This window comes from Dermatophagoides pteronyssinus, unplaced genomic scaffold, assembly GCF_027571235.1.
Source record: "Dermatophagoides pteronyssinus isolate colony J.1.1.1.1 unplaced genomic scaffold, Derpt_VIB-CSIC_2022.12 sq0004, whole genome shotgun sequence".
NCBI lineage: Eukaryota > Metazoa > Arthropoda > Arachnida > Sarcoptiformes > Pyroglyphidae > Dermatophagoides > Dermatophagoides pteronyssinus.
Window position 1 is genome coordinate 2,174,256 of NW_027461528.1, and position 24,203 is coordinate 2,198,458.

The 24,203-nt window shown below is 26.7% G+C and overlaps 2 protein-coding genes and 3 long non-coding RNA genes across 5 annotated transcripts; 2 read left to right on the plus strand and 3 right to left on the minus strand.

The window, feature by feature from the left end:
• On the plus strand, positions 1-16,729 carry LOC113798730 (adenylate cyclase type 2-like). Its single transcript, XM_075819428.1, has 10 exons — positions 1-940; positions 5,308-8,230; positions 8,485-8,596; positions 12,156-12,283; positions 12,491-12,649; positions 12,744-12,876; positions 12,950-13,261; positions 13,369-13,643; positions 13,739-15,141; positions 15,216-16,729. The coding sequence occupies exons 2-10, from the start codon at positions 5,796-5,798 to the stop codon at positions 15,470-15,472; spliced, it is 5,214 nt and encodes a 1,737-aa protein (XP_075675543.1). The 5' UTR covers positions 1-940; positions 5,308-5,795; the 3' UTR covers positions 15,473-16,729.
• On the minus strand, positions 16,553-17,898 carry LOC113798731 (uncharacterized). The gene has a single exon (XM_027349305.2). It carries the CDS (start codon positions 17,758-17,760, stop codon positions 16,909-16,911), a length of 852 nt encoding a protein of 283 aa, XP_027205106.2. The 5' UTR covers positions 17,761-17,898; the 3' UTR covers positions 16,553-16,908.
• Positions 17,899-17,902: 4 nt separating this feature from the next.
• Positions 17,903-19,388, minus strand: LOC142644862 (uncharacterized). Its single transcript, XR_012846043.1, has 3 exons — positions 19,153-19,388; positions 18,971-19,090; positions 17,903-18,907 (listed from the first exon to the last, which is right to left on the minus strand). It is a non-coding gene; the product is annotated as an uncharacterized LOC142644862 (long non-coding RNA).
• A 1,092-nt stretch (positions 19,389-20,480) lies between these two features.
• On the plus strand, positions 20,481-21,922 carry LOC142644958 (uncharacterized). Its single transcript, XR_012846170.1, has 2 exons — positions 20,481-20,930; positions 21,004-21,922. It is a non-coding gene; the product is annotated as an uncharacterized LOC142644958 (long non-coding RNA).
• A 458-nt stretch (positions 21,923-22,380) lies between these two features.
• LOC142644947 (uncharacterized) lies at positions 22,381-24,105 on the minus strand. Its single transcript, XR_012846162.1, has 3 exons — positions 23,459-24,105; positions 23,039-23,359; positions 22,381-22,905 (listed from the first exon to the last, which is right to left on the minus strand). It is a non-coding gene; the product is annotated as an uncharacterized LOC142644947 (long non-coding RNA).
• Between the last annotated feature and the right edge of the window lie 98 nt (positions 24,106-24,203).

A 24,203-nucleotide genomic window follows, 5' to 3' on the forward strand; every position in this document is an offset into this window, starting at 1 on the left:
CTGAAGAATGAATGATCTTTTTTTGTTTCTCGGTTGAAATCATCATCATCATTCTTATTATCAACAAACGACGACGAATAGAAAGCAGTAGCAACAAAAAGTTACAATCGTTATGTCTCCAGAATCTCATACATAACACCAGCACCTATCCTACACACCTGAATTGAATGTTTGAATGCAAAAATATTGAAGAAAAAAACATCAATCCTATAGAAAAACATACATTCAATAGTCATCTTTATTAGCGACGACGACTCAGAAGAATTTATCAATGTTTTTTTTTTTCCAGTTTTTTAGACGATAAAATGAAATGAATTCCTTTTTTGCTTCTTCAATCGCAAATTCCAACAAAAAAATGAATGAAAAATTATTACAGTTTGGCTGTGTTTTGTTCTGTTCCTCGTTTTAGTTTAATGGTCTGAGTTTGAGCGAACCATCAACCATCGTCGTCATAATCATCGTTGTCGGCTTTCAGTTTGAATTCTGACATTCATCAGTACGTGATGATCATCACATAAACCCAGAAAAAAATATTTGTGGTTTTTCTCCAAATAAAACAAACAGACAGACAGAGTGAACACCACAAGAGTTTTCTTAGTTATTTTTTTCTTGAATTCTTTTGGATTATTTTTTTGTGCAAAAAAAATTCTGCCTTGAACAATTTTTCGTTGAAATTTTTTCGTTTTTTTCAAAAAGAATTTGTTTTTTGTTGTTTGTTTCGTTCAAACTTGATGACCACTTGTTGTTGATAACATTTCAATGTTAAAATTGTTTATTTTTCCAAATGTTTTTTTCACTGTTTTTACTTTTTTTGGAAAATTCATTTCATTAAATCCACAATGTTAATATCATCATTGACAAATTGATTTTTATCAAAAGTGAAACAAGTTTTCGACGAAAGTCAAATTTCCCGAAATTTCGTTTAGCTAAAAAAAATCAGGTAAGATTCGAGCATTTTTTTATTTGATTTGAAAAATTTCAAATTTTTTTCCCAAAAAAAAACAAAAGATTTTGATGTTGGATGTTTTTGACATATTGATCTTCAACAACAACAACAACAAAAAATGAAAAATGAAAATCAAATAAAAATTTTTTTTTTGGATTTCATTTTGTTTTTTCAATCAAATTTCTTTTGCTTTTATTCAATTCATCCCTTCTCTCACTTGCTGGGTTTTGAATATTTTTCTTTGATTTCTCTATTCGAGATTTTCAATTTGTTTGTTTGGATTCAAAAAAAAATCAATGACATTTTTTTGAATGTCGTCGTTGCTAGTTGTTTCAATATTCAAATGTTTCAATAACGAAATGAAAATGAAAAAAATGTTTAATATCTGAACTATTTATTAACGGTCCATTAAACATTCAAGTATTGTTTATTGAACAAACGAAAAACGATTGAAATTTTATGCCAATATCATCATCATTGGTAATATTCAACCCGAAATTGCTTGAAAATTTTCGTCTTTGTTTCGGGTATGAAGATTTTCAATTGGAAAAAAAATTTTACCTTCATTTTGAATCAAAAGGCTTAACCGATTCACAAATTTTTTAACGCTAGAATTGTTCAAATAATGATGATGACAAAAAAAATAATATCACCGTGTGTGTTTTTTTCACATCAAAACACATTATTTTAATATTTTTAATGTGAATTTGAATGAATGAGACGAATGAAGAATGAATTTTTTCACCATTTTCTTATTTTGATTCCTTTTTTGTTTCATTGCATTTAACTTTTCTCTTCCCATTCTCAATGTTTTCACTCCCATTTTATTTTTCATTTTCTCCGGGTACATGCATCGAACTTAATGAAAAAAATAAATTTCATTTCATTTCAATCTTCTTCTTACAAAACAACAATGTCTATTTTGTCTGTACATAACGGTGATAGGCATCGTTCATTCATTCTTGCATTCACTAAATCTATTGTCAATGTTTCATAGAGAGAGAGAGAGAGAGAGAGAGAGAGAGAGAGAGAGAGAGAGAGAGAGAGAGAGAGAGAGAGAGAGAGAGAGAGAATGTTTAAAAAGTTTTAACCATCATGATGTTAATGAAAATTAAGTTTTTTTTTCATTTTTCTTCAAGGATATTGATTGAGAAAATAATTGAAAACGAAAGACAGAAAGAGATAGATAAGAATTGTAGTTTGATGGAAAAAAAACGCTTATCATTATCATCGTTGTTGTTGTTGATGTCCATCATTGAAAATTTCTATTTTAAACTTGGAAATGAAAAATTGTTTAATTTAAATTTGTTGAAAATTTTGCTTTGACAAAAGGTAATGCCAACAACAAAAAAAAAATGATTATTAATTTTGGTTTCTTTCTTTCATTTTTGTCTGGTTGGGGAAACCAGAATCGGAAATCCGGATGCGTTTGTGGGCCTCATGAATGAATGAATAAATGTACCGAATATTCTTTGATTATTCTAATGATAATTTGAAAACAGGTAGAAGAAAAACAGGTAGAAAACCGTTACAAATTACAAATTCAATATGAAGGATAAAAAAAAACGTAGACTTTGATTTTAGATTAAAAAAAAACAAATTTCCTATTCAAACAAATAGGAAAAAATTTTCAATTTTCAATCTAATAAAATGATATAAACAAGAATTGATCTTTTTCTATTCTGTTTTGTTGTTGTTTCATACAACGGTGAAAATTTAATTTTGTATCAAATTTCAGTTATTATTTGTATACTTTGTTTTCGTTATTTGTTTTTTTCTGTTTCTCAAATTCAATAAAAAACAAACAAACAGGATGATATCGACAACAAGAAATAGACCGAAGAAGATTGTCAAAACATTTTTCTTATTTTTTGTTTGACACTTTCCAAATGAAAAAAAAGGAAAGAGAAAAATAGACATCTTGACTGAAACAAATATATCCAGCAAAACTTGATTTTTTTTTTTGTTTTTGTTTTTGCTCGAAATCAACTTGATTTTTTTTGATTCTAAATATTCTCGCATGTGTGTGTGTAATATGTTTCAAAGTGAATTTTGAAAAGCAAAAATACGAAAATACGAAATTTATAAATAAAATTTGCAACATTGGTGGTGGTTGTTCTTGGCGACGACGATGGCAAAACTTTTGACTGGCTCAATTCTGATTTGAAATAATCTAAACAAAGCAAAAATCAAAACAAAAATATTGCTTTTGTTTTGGTTTTCTTTCAAAAAACAAAAACAAAACTGTATCGATTTTCTCACTCATCATCATCATCATCATCGATGATATTGTTGATAATATTTTTTTTGGCAAAACGATTCTGTTACAATCTTATTTGATGAATTCTATCGATAATGATGATAAAGTGTAATCAAATTCTTTGTTAGGAATATTTACAAAAAAAAAAAATTTACAAAGTTTTGGGTGGAAAGAAAGGAAAATACAACTTTTTCCCTTATGGATAATGTTTATCTTTTGCTTCTTTCATAAATTCAAATTTGTTGCTATTTTTTCAAAAAACTTTCAAATTGAAGCGAAAGAGGAAAATTGTTGCTTTGAACAAACATTCATTTCATTTTGAATATTCTTTATTCGTTTTTGTATTGTATTGTTTTTTTCTTGGCAAACTTGGTTTATAACAAAATTTTCAAGTGGCGTTTATTTATTCAACACTTTGAACAACAAGAACAAGCCAGATGTTTTTATAGATTCTCGTTGTTGTTATTATTATTATAAAAAATTATTTACTAAAATAAAATAATCATTAAACTAAATCATTTCAATTAATTATAATCAATGTTTTGTTGTAAAAACAAAAAACGTTCAATGTGTTAACTTTCTTTCTCTCTCTCTCTTCACCTCTCTCTTTTTTTCTGATTCGATAATTATGATTCAAATAAAAAATAATGTTGATTTTTTTTTGTTTAATTTCCAATTTCGAAATTGCTTCTTGTTTGATTAACAAATTATTCTGTGCTGAAGACTTGATGGTGGAGAACAAACGAGCGAACGAAAAAAAATTCACATTCGAAATTCTCTCGAAATTCTTTTTTCACTTTTTTCCAATGACACATTATTCAATTCAACTGGAGTTGAAGAAGAAGCGAAAATCGTAAAATCGCACAATGAAACCGAATCGAATCGATTTTTTTCGGCAAAAAGACAGATTTTTTTGAATTTTAATTTTTTTTTTTTGTTGTTGTTGTTCCCCATTTTTTTTCATTATTCAACAAACAAAACAACAAACGAAACAACAACAACAACAAAACGACAACTCGAATAAATTTTAAATGAATAATAATAATAATTTTTTTCAAAAACAAACAAAAAAAAAATTCTTGAAATGCAATCCGACGAAACAATGAAGACAAATGTATTGTTGTCGTTGTCGAAATAGTTTCGAATGATAATGTTTCGAATGTTTAATGCAGTGATTCTTATGTAAATGTTCAAAATATTGCTCAAATATATTCTTGGAAATTTGTTTTTTAGATGCTAATCTAAAAACAAATTAAAATATCAAGAAATTTTTAACCCAAAAAATAAAATGACTTAAATTACTTTTTTTTTACATTTTTTGTTTCTCGTTTTTTTTCTCTTCAAAATAGTCATGAATTTAATAATGTGATTATAATGATGATGGTGAAAATGGAAATTTGTTTTTGTTTTCCTGTTTACCCGTTTAGAAAACATGAATTTCCGTTTCACGATTAGTTAATATTTATGAAAAAAATATATGAGATTGGATTGACATTTCAGGTCGACGATCCAAATCGATTAATTTGATTGAGAAATTTGACAATTTTATTTGATTTTTATCATGTTGTTCTGGTAATATTTATTGATTCGTAATGAAACGAAGTAAAATGCAAAAAAAAAACAAAACGCAAAAAATGATAAATTTTTATTGATTCCGGATGATTCATAAGAATTCGAACATAAAAAATTCGAATAAATATCCATCAACAATCGATTACATCGAATGATATGATCGATATGATTGTCCATCACTTTTCACTACACCTTCCAACCAAATAATAAATTGAATCGATTAATTAGTAAATGTGAATTTTAAAAAAAATTACAAAACTTTTAAACAAAAAAAAAATTATTATTGTTATTCATAAAAAAAATGATTATTAATAATGACTTATGAAATTCATAAAAACAAAACAGTGAAAAGTTTTTCGAAAAAAAAACTTTCTTTCATTAATAACAACAAAAAAAAAAAACTACATATATCTTTTGGAACACTCAACAGGAACTATGTTTTATTTTATTTTTTTTTATTTTTATTTGAAAAAAAATTCAATTTGACATCTAACTAATAATTTTTCTCATTTTTTTTTCTGTTCACCAGACATTCTCATTTGGCCGTCGTTATATTCCAGAAACAAAATTCATCGCACAGCAAGAATTGAAAAACAAAAAAAAAAACAAAATTTATTTCATAAAATAATTGGTGAAAAAGCACGCTGTTTTGTTTTTGTTTTTTTTTTGGTTGGATCTGTTTTTATTATTTACGTGTTCTTTACCAAGGATTACCGTAATTTATTTTTATTTTTTGGTCGACCTTTTCGTATGGTGTAAAAAAAACAACACAGAGAAACCATTTTTCATTTTTTTTTTTCAAAAAAGAATTGTGAAAATTTTTCATTCTTTAATCTTGGCTACTTTTTCCATTCTATATTTCGCTAAATAATTTGTTTCAACTTATCAACAACAACAACAACAACAACAAAAACTGGACTAAATATCGTTCTCTAAATCCAGAAACAAAACAACAACAACAACCACAACAATAACATTATTTATTTTTTTCAATGAACATAATCTATATTGACGATAATGATGACGTCCGAACAATACAACAATCAACAAAATTCGGACGTTATTATTGGCCACAACAACAACAGAAACGGAAATCATGGCCTATATATCGATCAAACATCTTCACAACCATTGCCATCATCAACGACAACAACAGCTAATACAACAACAATTTTGCAACAAAATAATAATAACAACCACAATAATAATAATAATAATAATAATGATAATAATATTGATTTAAATTTACTAAATTCAAATCAACAATATAGTTTATTAATTAATAAAACAACAACTAATGATAATTGTGATGATAATGATCATATGAATCGAAAATCTTCCTTACCAACAATGAATAAGAATATTAATGATCATGATCATCATCATCATCATTTTGTTAATGATGATGATGATGCGGATGCTGATGATGAATCGAATGAACCGTTTTTGAAAAAACAAAATGGAATCGAAATCAATAATAATGATAATGATGATGATGGTGGTGGTGGAAAAAATTTTAAAATTGTCATTATCAAAGCTGATGATATGAAAAATCAAAATAAAAATGGAATGAAAACATCATCATCATCATCATCGTTGCCGGATCAATCACCAACAGCAACAACAACATTGATTAAGATGCCTGTTGATCCAACAACACAATCAACAAAAACAGCAGCAGCAGCAGCAGCAAAAACAACAACTATTATTGTTCCGAAACATTCACAAACACAATCAAATCGTCGAAAATCAAAATTTTCTGCCATGATGGGTATTCCACAATTTGGTTTGAATAGTAATCAACAACAACAACAACAACAAATGAAGAAAAAACGTTCCGAAGATTATGGTGGACCATCATCAGTTTCATGTAGTGATATACTTGATCTTGAATTGCTCAATCGTCGTTATACGATACGTAGAAAGATACAGATATTAGGCCTAATGACATTTGCAACGAATGTATTTGCATTATTTTATTATTCAATAATAATGTCTATTGATTCATCATTATTTTCACCATTATATAATAATAATGATAATAATCAACAGACAATTATGATGGATACATTAAATGTTTCATCAATTTTTTCAACTATTTCTACTTCTTCTTCTTCTTCCACTACTATTACTACTGATTCCGGTGATAATGATACATCATCATTAACAATTGATGTTATAATATTGATAATAACAACAATAATGACAATCATATCATCATCATTATTATGTCCATTAGTGATCTGTACATTGACTAGTCATTTTTGTGATGTTAAATATTCGCGAACAAATTTTTTTCTACCAAATTCATCAACTTTAACAGCTACAATGACAGCCACTAATACAAAAACAAAAACAATAATCAATGGTAATAATAATAAAAATAATAATGATAAATCTACATCATCATCGTCTGCCAAAAATGATAATAATGTATCACCAACAACATATCGACAATATATTTTGGCTACAATATTTATTCTATTCTGGTTATGGTGTACATTTCTTGTACATCGTATTTTATCTGATATATTTTATCATGAAGATTATTGGAGCCGTTCACATCATTTTCATATTGAATCAATGGATATTGACCTATTGATTACAGTGTTTTCCATTATTTACATACAATCAGTATTACCATTTAATCCTTATATCAATATGGCCATACAATTTATTTGTTTTATTTTCTATATTTGTATGGAAATTATACAAATAATTACCGTATTTAATGATGATCGATTACGAATGATTATTATTCAACAACAACAACGTATGACAATAAACAATAATGAAACATTGTTATCATCATCATGGCAACAACAACAACAACAATCAATGAATGATTCACATGGATTTAATGAATATATTGTTAAGAAAATTTTAACTGATTTATTAATAATATTAGCATTTATTGCCTATACAACTGATTCACGAAGACGAATGGAACAGGAAAATGTTGATACATTTGCTGGTGCACAGAAAATTATTGATGATAGAATTTTATTGGAATTTGAACGTGAACAACAAGAACAATTATTATTATCAGTTATACCGGCATATATTGCAGCTGAAGTTAAACGTCGTATAATGGATAAAATGGATGTTGATCGTAAAGGTGCACGTGCTGAAATGGAAAAACAACAACAAAATAATAATACAAACAATAATACAAATAATAATAATAATATTAATTCAAATCAAAAATCATCAAAATCAATTATACCAACTAATAGTGTTGCAAGTATTAAAACAAATTTTAATCAAATGAATAATGTTGTTTCGGGAAAAAATCGTCATGATTCATCAACAACAAATATTCAATCAAATCAATCATCAATATCATTGGCTAATCAACAACATAGATTAACCGGTCCAGGTGATCTATTACCGAAAACACCACAAAAACAACGTTTTCATGAACTTTATGTACAACGTCATAATAATGTTAGGTATGTTTGAATTGATTATGAATTATTTAACATAACATTTATTCTAATTCTGTTATTTTCCAAAATTCAATGATATTTTGTTTCTCCCTTTGATCCCTTTTTATTCGGAATTTTGGTTTTGTTTTTCAATCATCATTCATTATCATAAATTATCCTGTATTCACTGGTGCAAAAATATCATTAAAACAAAACAAAACAACAATTCAACCAAAACAAAAAACAAACAAAAAAAATTCATAAATGAATCAATAAAGCCTATTATATGCTGATATTGTTAATTTTACTCCATTATCCGAACAATTATCTGCTTCAGAATTGGTACGAACATTGAACGATTTATTTGGTCGTTTTGATGAATTAGCACAGGTATGAATTTTCATATTAATCTTTTTCATATTCATCATCATTCAAAATAATCTCAAATTTTATATTATTATTTTCCATAGAAATAGAAATTCATTTCCATAATAATAATGATATCATCATTATGTTTTAATCAAAGAATTTTTTGATTCTAAAATTATTCAATCAAGTAATGCACGCGCCATATAGAGACATATATAGAGAATATCAACCGAATGAATCATCACATGATTTTTTTTTCATTCAAATTCAAAATATTATTACAACAATAATCATTATCATTATCATCATTGATTATATGTGATAATCGTTGAAAATTTTTGTCTAGATTGTAACCATCATCATTTTTGCTTTGTTTTTCGTTATTCTTTACCGAAAATCATCATCATTATTATTATCATTTTTTTTCGGTTTCTGTTTTTGTTCCAATTGGAACTTTGACAGATTTTCACTATTCTCTTAGTGATTCCTGTGTGTGTGTGTGTGTGAGTAGTGCATACAATCGATTCCATTTCATTTCCCATTTGATTTGTTTTTCTTTTTCTTTTTTCCCTTACATGTTTATCTTGCTTTTTTTCTTTTCTTCTTCGTTATTGTTTTTATTGCACAAACACACACACACACATAAAAATTATGAAATGTATGATGTATACACATGAGATTCTTGAGTATTTCATTATTGCTTGATTTTTTGTGCAAAACTTGCAACTTTTTTTTGGTTTTTGTTTTTGTTTCGATCGATTTTTGGTTGTGTGCTTAGGCGCAATTGATCACGGTCTTTTCAAGTTTATTTCACCGATTTTCCACACACGGTTATCATATCAATTAGCAATTCTTCTAAAATGATCATTATCAAATGGGAAATTTTTTTTGTCTGAATAAGAATTGAAAACATAAATCGATTGAATTTAATCGAAATTTTTTTTCTTGTTTATATGATGTAAGAAGAAAGGAAGCTGTAATTCTATTTACCTATCGATTTTATCGATTATTTCGTTATTCACAATCGATTTTTTTTTGTTTGTTGCTCATTTTTAATTTCCTTTACAAACAGACAAATAATCATTTTTGATATAATGTAATAAATCATGATCAAGGGCAGAAAGAAATCTTATTGCTTACCAAAAAAAAAGACAATTCCATAATGTTTTTATTTGCCCGTGATCACGATTTGATAATAATAAAAAAAACACAATGAAATGATTATGAAGAATAAATAACAAAAAATTTTTGATTTATATTTATGTTGACCTTCGGTTTATGTTCAATAAATTTTCATTATTACCAATTATCAATGACAATAAACAACCAAAATAATGAGAAATGTTTTTTTTTTTGAAATTTCCCAAAATCAATATATTTAACCAGCAAGCGATTAATCGTTCACCAACATCATTTTTATTATGATGATCAATGAATAAGATCATCATGTAAGTTGTCATGTACAATTCTGTTTTTGTATGTTTTGTTTTGTTTTTCCATTTCTTGCTAGGTAGAATTATATACCGTTGGCTAGTTCAGCGACAATATTTTTTTGTCACTTAACATCTTTTTTTTCCCATGTTATCATTTCGTTTGTTTGATATATTTCTTGGGTGAAAAAAAAACTATCTGATTTAGTCTTTTATTAATTAAATATGAGCAAAACGAATTGATGTTTTTTTCCTATGTTTTTTTTTTTTTGTTGTTAAGAATAATTTTATTGGCATATATATGACTGAGAGAATTTGACAGGATAGTCATAAAAAAACTTTTATTCATTTCCAGGAACTTTTAATTCTATTTGCATTTATTTATTCAATGTGTGTGTGTGTGTTTTTTCTGACTATAGGAAAAACAAAACTTGTCCATTCAGGTATGCAAAGCTCTTGGAGATCATAGTAGTCATAGAACATTATCATTTGGAAAACATTTGGATTTTACTGTACTAATTCATTTTTTCATTCATTCATTTAGTTGGGAATTATTCTGCTTGATATAATTTTTGTTGTTGTTGTTGTCATTGTTTTTGTTGATTTCTTCTTTTTCATAGTTGATTCGAAACAAAAAATGAATAACATAATGATATTAATAAACAAGGGTAAATTCTTTCAAAATAAGAATTATTGTAAGGAAAAAACAATAATGGTCTGAATAATTAACATTTGTTGTTGCTGTTGTTGTCGTTGTTTTTTGTTTTGTACAATTCAGGTAGTATTTGGAATCTGTTCCGGTTCAATTCTCGATGATGATGATGATGATGAGCTTCGAATTCATATGATCCAGAATCATCTATTAATAAATAATCATAATGCATTGATGCGTTCATAATACCAAACAAACAAAAAGAATGCAATTGATTTTCGGATGTCTGATAATCATAGTCATTATAAATTGTCCGAATTTAAGTTTATTCATCAAATGTTTGCAGCCAATTGATAATTTGGATGACATTGAAAATTCTTGCCATGAATAATCAGATTTATTTCGTTGAATCAATCAATTCAAATGATGATGATGATAATAATAATAAAAATGATAAGCTTTTATGATAATGTTTTGGAAGTAACAATATTTACATTTTAGATTTTAAAATTTTATCGTTTTTTTACCGTTTGAATAAATGATCCTTTATGATTATGATTGTCGGGATTTTTTCTGAATTTTTTTTTATTTTGACAATATTTGTAGAATTTAGGTAAATATCATCAATATTATTGATTCGTTTGATTGTCCATTCTTTACTGTTCAATGATCATGGAATTCTTCTCTCTCATTTTTTTTCAAACAATCTTTTTTTTTTTTTTTTTTTTTTGTTAACAAAATTTCCTTTCACCTGGATTTTCATTCATTCAGTTTGTTTCGATTTCAAATCGATCTGAATAAGGTGAATTTGATTTTTTTTTCTGTCTCGTTCTTTCGACACAATCAAAATCCCGTTTGAATCATTTTTAATATCTGATCAAACCAATTCTTTTCCTTCTTTTTTTTTGCTATTCAATACAATGGTGTTGAATTGGCTTACCATTTTATAGTTGGCAGTGATGATAATTTTATGATAATTTCATATTTTTTTTCCACAATATCTTAAGAAAAATAGTAGCAATGAAAAAGCGAAAATGAAAGAATTTCAAAAGAATATTTTCATAGTCGCAGGTGTTCGATTTGATGATCATATTACAAAGAATTCGATTCTATTTCTATCCATTCTGTATGTTTTTATTAAAATGGCCGAGACATCATCACACACACACACACACAATAAAATCCATTTATTATGAATGATGATGATAGTCGGGTGATTATGAGAGAATTCCGTGTTGATTAAAAATAATTCGCAATAACTTTTCTAATCTAATATTATCTTTCAAAACAAAACAAAACAAAAATTACCTAGTAATATGCAGAATATTTATTCCAAAATTTATTTTGGCCATTATCATTATCCAAGAAAAGAAATGTTGTTGTTTTTCTGGTTTTGAAACCAGATTCTATAGAATCATCATCATTATTGTTTTAGTTTTAATTTCATTTATTTCAATTTTATGATTTTTGTTGTTTTTTTCCTACCTACCATACACAGGAGAATCAATGTATGCGTATCAAAATTCTGGGCGATTGTTATTATTGTGTATCCGGTTTGCCTGTATCACGTCCAAATCATGCTATCAATTGTGTACAAATGGGCCTAAGAATGATCAAAGCAATCAAGTAAGTGTTGAATTATTATTATTATTATTAAATCAAATATTGATGGCAAAACAAAACGAAAAAAAAATTGATGATTATCCATCATTGTGTATGTGACATGAATTTTGTTTTGTTTGATTCATTTTTTTTCCAATAATTTAATTTTATCTTATTGATGATAATTGATTGATTGTGTTGTATTGATTTTCCAATCCCAAATAAAAATAGAATGGTTCGTGATGCTACCGGTGTTAATGTTGATATGCGTATAGGTGTTCATAGTGGTAATGTATTATGTGGTGTTATTGGACTACGTAAATGGCAATATGATGTATGGTCGGATGATGTAACACTTGCCAATCATATGGAATCTGGTGGTGTACCCGGGTATGTTGTTGTTTTTTTTATAGCCATTTTTATACTTTATTTAATTGAAATTTAAATTCTATATTCTTTGTCTTGTTTGTTTCGTGTTTTGTAGACGTGTACATATTACGGAAGATACATTAGATCGATTGGATAATCGTTTTGAAGTTGAACCTGGTAATGGACATTTAAGAGATTCATATCTAGCACAACATGCAATCAAAACCTATCTTATTATTGATCCAACGGTAAGTACTTGGTTTTTTTCCAGGCAATTTTATTATTATTCAATCAATAAATTGATTTTTATTACGTTTTTAGAAATCTAAACAAGATATATTAGACGCTGATGATGGTTCATATTCATCAACACCATCATCTAGACGACGATCATCATTACAAGTAGTTGGATCAATCATTCATAATTTGAATGGTAAAAATGATAATAATCCATCATTGCCAACCAATTCATCATTGACAAATGTATCAAAAGCACAACGTAAAATGGGTTCAGGTGTTGGTAGTAAACGAAATTTTTGTAAATGGACTGAATGTGGTTCATCCGGATGGGCGGTTGATAAACCATTTTCAAATATATCTGAATCTGTTATAGCTAAAAATGTTACACAAACGGTAAATTTATTTAAATATAAATAAAGTTAACAAAAAAATTAATTTACTAACCTTGAATGAAATTTTTAATTTTGATTGACAATTTTCTTTTAAAAATAAATAAATAGAGTATTGCATTAATTGAAGCCGTTCTAACACCTACACCACAATCATTGATGGATACATTGCGTTCATGGTTTTCCTGTTGTTTACCTGCATCCGAACTACAACATTATCATCCACGTAAAGCGGAAATCAATTCCATTAGTCTTCATTTCAAAGATAGTTCACTAGAAAATCCATATGAAAGACATGCATTTTTGGGAAATTTTCCAACAAATTCATTAAATATAACCATATTGATGTCTGTATTGGCCATTATTCAATGTATTTTACTTCCAATGTATGTTTTGCGTGACACATTATAAATTGGCGAAAAAAAAATTAATTGAATGATTCTTTCTTTCTTTTTTTTTGTTGTTGTTGTTAAATTTTCAGAAATATCTTCACACTTGCATTGATTATATCGATGATGATTATTGCATTAACATTTACTATATCAATACTAATACAATCGATTCGTAATCGTCGTGTACCATTAACATTATTACCAACACGATTATCAACAACATTTGATCAATATAATAATAATGGTTTGAATAAAACAAATAGCTGTGAAGATTTAGAAAATGGTTCGAATATTGTTAATACATCAATTACAACACATATTACTAATCAACAAAAACATATGAAAATATTTGAATGGTATCAACGATTAGGTATAATAATTGGTGAAAAATTTGATTTAATACAAGTATCAATTAGAAATTATACAGAACATTTTCTTAGCTGTCATCAACAAAGTATAATGTTATTTTCATTAAGTATTTGTTCAGCATTAACCGTTATAATGATTACTATTGAACATTGTCTTACATTTATACCATCTATTGTTAATTGTGATGATGTACCGATACCAATCATTCAAACTGATCCAACAATGACAACAACATTAAGTGAACATCAAAAATGTCAACTTGAATTACGACATTATTTTCGTGTTTCATCTGTTATTGTATTGATTCTTATATCAACATCATTATCACATCTTAAACATACATATCGTATACTTGTACAGATATTTTATTTCGGTATATTGGCCATTTTGAATATTTTAGCTGTTGGAAATTCTGGAACAAATGCTCCATCTATGATTCAATCAACAAATATTACTATGGATAATAATATTATCGATGTTAATGATGAAAGTACACCGACCGGTGTTTATGGTGCTACCATATTATTTGCCCTATTTTTTTCATTAATGCTTTATGTTCGTGATCGTCATATTGAATTTTCATCTCGTTTACATCAATTATGGAAAGCTAAATTACAAGTAGAACAAGAAGATGTTGAAACTATTGGCGGTATAAATAAAATTTTATTGGAAAATATTCTACCACAACATGTTGCACAACATTTTCTATTGAATAATTATGGTCCAAATAGAACATTATATCATGAACGTTATAATTCGGTTGCTGTAATGTTTGCATCCATACCGAATTATCATGAATTTTATGATGAAAATGATGTCAACAAACAAGGATTAGAATGTTTACGTTTATTGAATGAAATAATCTGTGATTTTGATAAATTATTATTGAAACCAAAATTTAGCTGTATTGAAAAGATAAAAACTATTGGCAGTACTTATATGGCAGCTGCCGGTTTACAACCTGGTCGTGAAAGTTTTGAAGCCGGTGCTAAAGAAGGTAGTTTTAAATTACATCGTGAAGAACATAATGTTATTTCGTTGGTTGAATTTTCCATTGCATTGAATAATGTTTTGCAACAGATTAATCGTGAATCATTTCAACGATTTCGACTTCGTGTTGGAAGTATGTTGCTTATTTATTTTATTTTATTTTTGTTTTATTTTTGCTAATTTATTGTTATTGTTATTATTATATAGTCAATCATGGACCAGTAATTGCCGGTGTTGTTGGTGCACATAAACCACAATATGATATATGGGGTAATACGGTTAATGTTGCATCACGTATGGATTCACATGGTATGATGGGTAAAATACAGATACCAGTAGCAACAGCAAAATTATTAATGGAACATGGTTATGATTGTGAATGTCGTGGACGTATACATGTTAAAGGAAAAGGTGAATTGGAAACATATTTTATTAAATCACCGGCATTAAAAGATGAATTATGATTAATAATCCTGAAAAAATTATATTGAAACATTCGAAAATTGATTTTGAATATTATCCATGTAAACAATAAAGAATTCTAATAGCCAAAGGAAAAATAATGTTCATCACAATTAACAACATACATTATGTAATTTTTTTTTCATTGTAAAATGCCACATCCAAACAAACAAGATTCTTTCAACAATCACAGAAAATTGAATCGGAAATTTGATTTGTATTTTTGTTCCATTCATATTCAAAAAAAAAAAATTTTTTTGATTTGATTCATTCGAATTCATTGTTTGGCCAGAATTTTGGTTTGTTTCCTTTTATTTTTTTGAAATTTAGATTTATCAAATTCATTTATTTTTTTCAAAGTAAATTTTTCGTTTTATTTGTATCTCGGTGATTGTGGTATGAATGATTTGTAAACATCTTTTGTTACCAAGAAAAAGAACTAAACAAACATTTTTATTATTCAAAATTTTCAAACCTCGTTATTACATTCGTATAAACGTAACAGTGGAATCACACAATGAGTAAAATTGAATTTATTTTTTCTTTTCAAAATCAACAACAATTGGAATAAATCAAAAACATTTCAACACCCCAAAAAAGACAAAATTCACCGGAACAATGCATCAATTGATTGTAAATTGAATACAAACCTACGAAACGAAACGAGCGAACAAAAAAAAAACATCAACAACAACAACAATGAATTTATCCATTGAATTGAATCATCATCTGTGATAATGTCCAAACACAACAAGCAACCAAGAAAAAAAAAATTTAGTTTTTTTTAAAATTCGAATTTCTATTTTAACATCATTTGATTCCAAAAATTCAATTTCGATTCAATGAATTCAAAAAAAAATTTGAATGTTTTTTTATTTAAAAAAAAATCATGTAGTTTTGTTTAAAAAACACCTTTCATTCATTCATTCATTTATTTTGTTGTTTTTTTCTTATTTCACATCATAATTATTGATAAATTGATTGATCATTGAGATTGATTGATTGATTGATTGTAATTTTTCAGAAAATCATTATTATCATTGTAATAAGTAATTGATTAATTGATTATTTTTTTTTAAAAAAAAGTTAAATATATTTTCACCTTCAATTGGCTTGAAAATTATTGAATATTTTTCTTTCATTCATTGTTTTCTAATCTTTATTCATTCGTTAATTATGTTAATTGAGATTGTTAATTGATTGATTTTTTAAATCTTAAAAAAATAATTAAATCTAATTTGTTGTTGTGAAATACGAAATTAATGTTTGTTTGTTTGTTTTTTGAATTTTGAGATGATAATTTCATTTTTGTGAAATTGAAATTTAGCTACTAAATTCGAAGCGAGTGGATAGAAAAGAGGGAAGTGGAAGTGGGATCATCTAGTCGATAATGATGTTGATGTTCAAAGATCAAAGATATGTTTGTGTGTGTGTTCGTTTATGAACGAAAAACTTCAACAGTTGTCACTAGATTTGGTGCACAGATTTTCTGAAATTTTTCTCGCAAAACATTTTCACGACAATCATATTTTTCCAAATCATTACAACAATTTTCCATTATATTTTGTGATTCAATAGCAATCATTGAATATTGTTGATTAAAATGATGATTATTATGATGATAATGATTACGACGTTTACGTATCATTGATGTTTCGAATGATGGATTCGAGGATGATGATGATGATGATTTTGAAGCAGCAGCAGCAGCTGATGTTCGTCGAATTAGATCCAATATTTGTTCAGCATGTTGTTGTTGTTGCTGTTGTTGTCGCACATCTGTATCATCAACATTTTCCATATTGATTGATGATAATTCATCCATATCAAGTGATGATTGTTTTGTTGGATAATATAATTCGGATAAAAATGGTGATATATTACGTTTACGACGTCCAACACTATTGCCACCACCACCACCACCACCACATAATAAACGCATTGATTCCACACAGGAATCTAAAAATAATTGATTCAAATACATACGATATGTACGATTACAATAATGGCCATCGATACCTTCGATTGAATAAACGGATAATAAACCGCTAACATTAAAAATTGGAAATTTTGAACGAAATGAATTTGAATTTCGATGATGTGCAGCTGCAGCTGCTGCTGCTTGTACATAATCATCTTCGATTTTTATATCATTAATTTTTAATGATGATTGTGCATCAATCAACAAATGATTTTGTTGCCAAACATTGATGATTAAAAATATAATTGCCAATGATATTGGTGATATACAGCTACAACAATTATTATTACGTTTGGTCATTTTGATCATTGTCGTATCACTTGATTGTTTTCGTTGAATGAAATTTTCAATGTTTAAGAAAAAAATCTTTGAAATAAACAGATTAAAGTTTTCGATAATAAATAAACAAACAAACAAATAACAATTCAATTAGAATTTCTTTTTCCATCAATGATATGATATGATGATAAATCAGAATTCAGAATGACTTTATATATATCAGCTCGAAACCAGAAAAAAAATTTTTGATTTTCTTTCTTCTTCTTCTTGTTTCTAATTCCATCATCGTCATCATCATAATCATAACCACCGATTCAATTGATTATGGCCAGAATATTCTGGTTGGAAACATTGAACAACAACAACAACAACAAAACGAAGAAAATATTCCAATATACAAAATATGAATTATGAACTTATAAATATAAACATATCTTATCATGCATGTGATAATTCTAATCAGCTATTTTGATGTTAATAAATTAACTATAGGGGATGATTGTTAGAAAATCAATTCAATCTTGAATGATTAAATCCACTTTCCCCCTACACAAATTTTTTTTAATGAAATGGCTAATTCTATTATTTCATCATTCATTCATTCATTCATAGATTTGAATATTAATGAAAATTCATTAATCCATAATATCTGCAAATGTCATTTTGTTGATATTATTGTTGCTGTTGTTGTTGTTGTTGTTGAGAAATTATATTTTCTATAATGTTCCGGTGTCCGGTAATAACATAATTCATGTTCAATATTTTTAGTTAATAATAATCGAATATCAGATGTTTCTGTCGTCAAATCAATTGATGATGACGACAAATGAAGATTATCCTCTTTTTTTTTGTTTCGGCCCACCATCTTACTATTTATTTCGTATTCAAATCGAATTGTTAAGGATTTTCAATCGAAAAAAAGTCACATTTACATGATTATGACATCATCGATATTTTTGGTTTCAGAAAAAAAAATTATTCAGAATCAAATCTATTGTAGTGATTTGAGTACACAAGAAAAAAAATCCATTCTTAGTGGCGAAACAATTTTCTTTGTCTTATATTCTTTGTTGTTGTTGTTGACAATGAACTTGAATTTCATTATATTAAAAAAATATGATACAAATGATTTGTATGGTTATAAATATAGTTGAAAAAAATGTATCTGGATCATTTTCTATTGTTAATAATCATTGAAAATTATTTGATTAATTTCGAAAATTTCTTATTTCATTCATACCTGCTGCTGTTGTTGACAGTTTATTGGTAGGTGTTTGTGTGAATGAATGTTTATCGCCATTAAATAAATTCTACATTTTATATTTCTTGATAATAATCGCATATTGATTAACCAATTTTACTAAAATATGAATTTAGAATTAGATTAGATTGTAATAAAAGAATATTTATGATTTCACAAACCGGAATCGATATGAATTTCTTTTTCCAAATGGCTATTTTTATCACAACCATCATCATCATTATCATCAGAATCAATTGACATAAGTGAAATTTTTCCATAATTTTATCAATGAAACATAATTAATGTCCCAAACACAAGCATAATGATTATGATTATAATTTTGAAACTTCGAAAAAAAATGATAATTTCGAACGTTTTTTTTTTTTTTTTGGTTGTATAAACATGTTACATGTCCATAAATGACATGATCATTCCATTGAATTTTTTTCGAATGTTTCGATGACAAACAACAACAACAACGATATCATAATGATCATTTGACATTTCAAGGTTGATTTTACCAATAAATTTAATTATCACCGATAATGTTGATAATGATCTTTTTTTTTGAATGATTCATTTCAATGAAATGTAAAAAAATGTAAAATGAAAGATTCCGGAAACACAACGGTGGCAAAAAAAAATGTTTGTTTTTTTTTCATCTGATATCAAATCAATTTTTCCAATAAAATTATTATCATCATTTATTTATGTGGTTACTTTTATTGTTTCAATTTGGTCATATGATCAATGATCAATAAAAAAAATCCCCAGCCAATCATAATGATGGTAATAAAAAAAATTTAAATTTTTTTTTTTATTGATCATTATTATTATCATCATTTTGGCAATTTGTTGCGATTCCACAATTTTCAATTTATTGAATTTTCAAAAATTTCCAATTTTCAATATCAACCTGTTACACCGACACACACACACATTGATAATAATAATTTATTGATCGATTCGATGAAAGTTGATTGTTTGTTTTTTATTTTCTGTTTCGGAAAAAAAAGAGTTTTTCCATTCACATTTTTCAACAAACAAACAGAACCTGAAAAAATTGTCTGGAAAGAAAGTCATTCTATTTGCTCAACCCGGAGAACTAAAAAAATTTATACAGTGTCATCATTGAAATGTTTTGATAAAAGATTCAAATTATTTGAATTCATAGAAAATGGAAATAGAAAACAAACGGGACAAACATTTAACATTGACATCGTTTTTTTTTGTTTTGCTGGAAAAAGTCCAAAAAACAGGTGGTGAGAAATATTAAAACAAAAACCGATGGATTTGAAATGAAATTTTTGACACCAATTTGCTTGTCAACCTTTTTTTTGTTTGTTTGTTTGTTGTCATTTGTTTTCATTACCTATTTTAGCAACTAATTTGTTCCAAATTTTCATTTTGTTTTTCACTCTCTCTTTCAAAATTGACATTTTCCTTTTGTTTTCGTTGATCTTGTAATATTTTGTTTCTGAAAACTATCGATACTATCGATAAACAACAACAAAAAATGGTGTAAACAAACATAAAATGCAAAGTGAAAATGAAATGTGTTATCTCTTTCATTCATTTTTATGTAAATTTTGAAATTTTCCTATTAAAAAATGTTTAAGAAACAAAACAAAAAATCCTTATGAAATTTTATTTTGATTTGTGATCAGAAAAAACAAAGCAAACGATTTTGTTTTGTTGCAATATTGACATTGTTGCTACTCATTTTTTTTACGGCCAAACAAACAAATCGAAAATTCACAAGTTTTATTCATCATTTATAGAAAAAATTACTTTTATTCCAGAAAATGTACCTAAAATATACAATCCAGAAAATATGTTTAAATGGTCGATGATAATGATGATAACCAAGCTATATGGCCATGAAATCGAATCGAATCGTTCGATTCGAACGTTTTTTTTGGGGGGGGGAATAAAATGATGTATCAATTTGATCGATGTATCAAAAACAATGAAAAATTCTTTTGTTGACAATCAATTTCACCATGTTTTTTTCTCTCTATTCTCTATAGATAAGCTGAATTAATTACCAAAAAAAACAACAAAAGTTTTACATCGAATTCATTCAACCAATGGATGAATGAATGAATGTCAGGAAAAGCCGACAACTAAAATCAATCAAATCACAACGACATTATTATTATTATGTTTACGAATTATTTTTTGGTTGTTCAAAGAAAAAAAACATAACAAACAAACTAACAAACAATAATCATGATGATGATGATGATGATGATAATGATAATAATATCTTTATCGATTCATTGATGATGATCGTATTGTATTATTTTCATTGATTATTGTGTCGATGTCCATGGAACGACAACAACGATGATGATAATGATGATTACAACAACGATGACAACAAAGAAAGAAAAATCTAAACATTGGCTTTTTATTCATCATGATGGATTTTTTTTTGTAAATTTCTTTTGATGGCCAATGTCACCCAATGGTTCGTGCAATGTCAATTTCAATAGTAGGTTTACATCGTTGTTAATTTGAAGAAGAAAAAAAATTGATAATAGTGAATGAATGAATGATGGTGTAGTGCCATTTTGTGTATGGAGCAAACCATCATTACACTTAAACTAATACCTCAATCTTTGTAATGAGTAGTGATGATGATGATGAACAAATGAAAATAAGCATCAAAGAAAAAACAATGGAACAACAGGAAACATAAATATACATTGGTTATGGACAACAACACTATGTTTGTAGATGATGACGATGATGATGATGACAATTTCAATTTTCTAATGGAATAATAAATCAAAATTTCCTTTTCTTCATCCACTTCTATGCTTATTTCAAAGATTTTCTGCTGTTCATTCATTTTTATCTCCATCATCATCATCAAGGGGTTTTTTCCATTCAAGCTTTTCTTCTTCGCTGTTGTTCACAAATAAAATTTATTGATTTTTTTTATTGTTTTGTTTAAATTTTTTTATTTTAAAAAATTTTTAAATTGATTAAAAAAAATGGATAATGAATTCTTTTAGTTGAAGATGATAATGATGATTGTCTATTGTTAACACGCAAATATATCTGAAACGAAAGAAAAAAAAAGAAAAAGACATTATAATGTTCGTATAAAAATTATTCATTAATTCTTGTTTATCAATTTTTTTTTGATTAATTTACTTGCGAATTTTAAATGTTTGTTTTATCGTAACATATCGATAGTATCGATTATCGTTATCTATTGTTGATAAACCAACAGAATCGATTGCAGAAAATGAATAATTCGATTTTCGTTCATTTTCAAGTTTTCAATTTATCTCGAATTTTCATTTCATCATCTTAAAACCAGAACCAAAATATATGAAATATATTTACGAAAGTTATTTTTCCATTGATAAAAAACCATTTCTTCATCATTATCAATTGATTGATTGGTTCCAGGTACAAAATTGATATCGAAACGAATATTTTGAAAAAAAAGGTATTTTACCTTGAATTTTTTTTCTTCTACAAAATGACGATTCAACAACAACAAAAACAACAAAAAAAACCTTACACAAACACACATCTCTTACGACATTTATTTATTGAAAAGAAAAAATGAAGAAGAAAAACCTTGATTGATACATACCGGCTAAAAACATACATTACACACTTATTATGATGATGATGAATGAATGATAGAAAAACCTCCCTCTCTCTCCCTCATCACTTCATCGATTCCACCAAAGAATAGAAGATTCAAACAACAACAACAACAATCTTTTATTGTTTTTGTTTTGTTTTGTTTTGAATATTTCATTGACTTTTTATCAAATGGATTAATTGATTGATTATCATTATCCGTATGAAATCAATTGTACAAATAATTTATTTACAATTGAAATGAAAAATTTTTTCTTTTAAATTTTCAAATCGTGATATAGCTTTTGTTACTTTCAACAACACTGGAACAAAACCAGAAACCGGTGTGAAAGAGAAAGAAAGACGAAATTTTAAAGGAAAGTCAATGCAAAAAAAAACAGTGAGAGTGAGAGAAATATTGGCTTGCAAAAAAAAAAAAAGAGTAATGATGGTTACCTGATGTTAATATTGTTTGGTGGATGCAAACGAAACGAAACGAACACTCCCCAGTAAATGATAATTTAATTTACTAAATTTTTTTTTTCGTTTCTTTCTTCTTTCGTCATAGTCGTCGTCTTTGTCGATGTTTTTTTTTTATTCAAACAATCAATCAATCGAATTTATTGATAGAATCATTTCAATATTGATTTGATCGTTTGAATGAATTGATGTTCATTTTTTCATCATCATCATTCTTATCATCTGATTCATCAATCACACAATATATGATGGACATCATACAACATTTATAATTGAATTTGATTCGGGTTTTGTTTTCTAGAAACAAAAGAAAAAATCAATGAAAGAGAAAAAAAATTATCGATTGTATCGATTATATCGAAAATTCATATTGTTCTGTTTCTCGTATATACTTACCATATTTCATTCATTTCTTGTTTTTCTATTTTTTCCATTCATCATTAATCAATTAAATCAAACAAACAAACAAACAAAATAATAATAAATTTTCTCCCATGATCAAATTGTTATAGAAACTTTATCGATTGTCACCAACAACTGAAACAACAACGGGATGACCAATGTGATATATGTGTGTGTGTCGGAATCTTGTCAATATTTGTATTTGATTTTGTTTTGTTTGACACATTGAAAAAATTATCCATACAAGTCATCATCCAAACACATTGATTGTTTTTTATCGATTCAACATCATCAAATTAAGTTTTGGTTATTGTTTTTTGGAACAAATTTCTTATTGAATCAAGATTTCAATTTCAATTTTTTTTCTTCGAAAAATTCATGTTTTTCTTGTTGTTTGTGTCGATGATAATGATGACATTTGTAAAATGTGAAACAAAAAATTTCTTCGTTAATACAAATTGAGTACACTTTTTGAGTGAGATTTTTCATTTTCCAAAACAAGATCACTTTCTCTTCACCGTCGTTTGATTTAATTGTCTCTCTTTTAATTCAATCATTCTTCCTGTGTTAATCATTTAATTTTGATCATCATCATTGCCATTTTTGTTTATAATCTTTCTATGAATGATGATCATATAGTAAATGTAATGAATTTTAATTTTTTTATTTGAATTCAAATGAAAATCATTGAAAATCGTTAAAATTTCTTCTGTTCTAATCAAATAAAATTATCATTTTT

Bases quoted from the DNA above. Each gene is read 5' to 3' on its own strand.
- LOC113798731 (XM_027349305.2), bottom strand. From the start codon at position 17,760: ATGATCAAAATGACCAAACGTAATAATAATTGTTGTAGCTGTATATCA.
- LOC113798730 (XM_075819428.1), top strand. From the start codon at position 5,796: ATGATGACGTCCGAACAATACAACAATCAACAAAATTCGGACGTTATT. The intron at 8,597-12,155 runs GTATGAATTTTC...TACCATACACAG, and splicing joins GTTTTGATGAATTAGCACAG to GAGAATCAATGTATGCGTAT. The intron at 13,644-13,738 runs GTATGTTTTGCG...TTAAATTTTCAG, and splicing joins CAATGTATTTTACTTCCAAT to AAATATCTTCACACTTGCAT.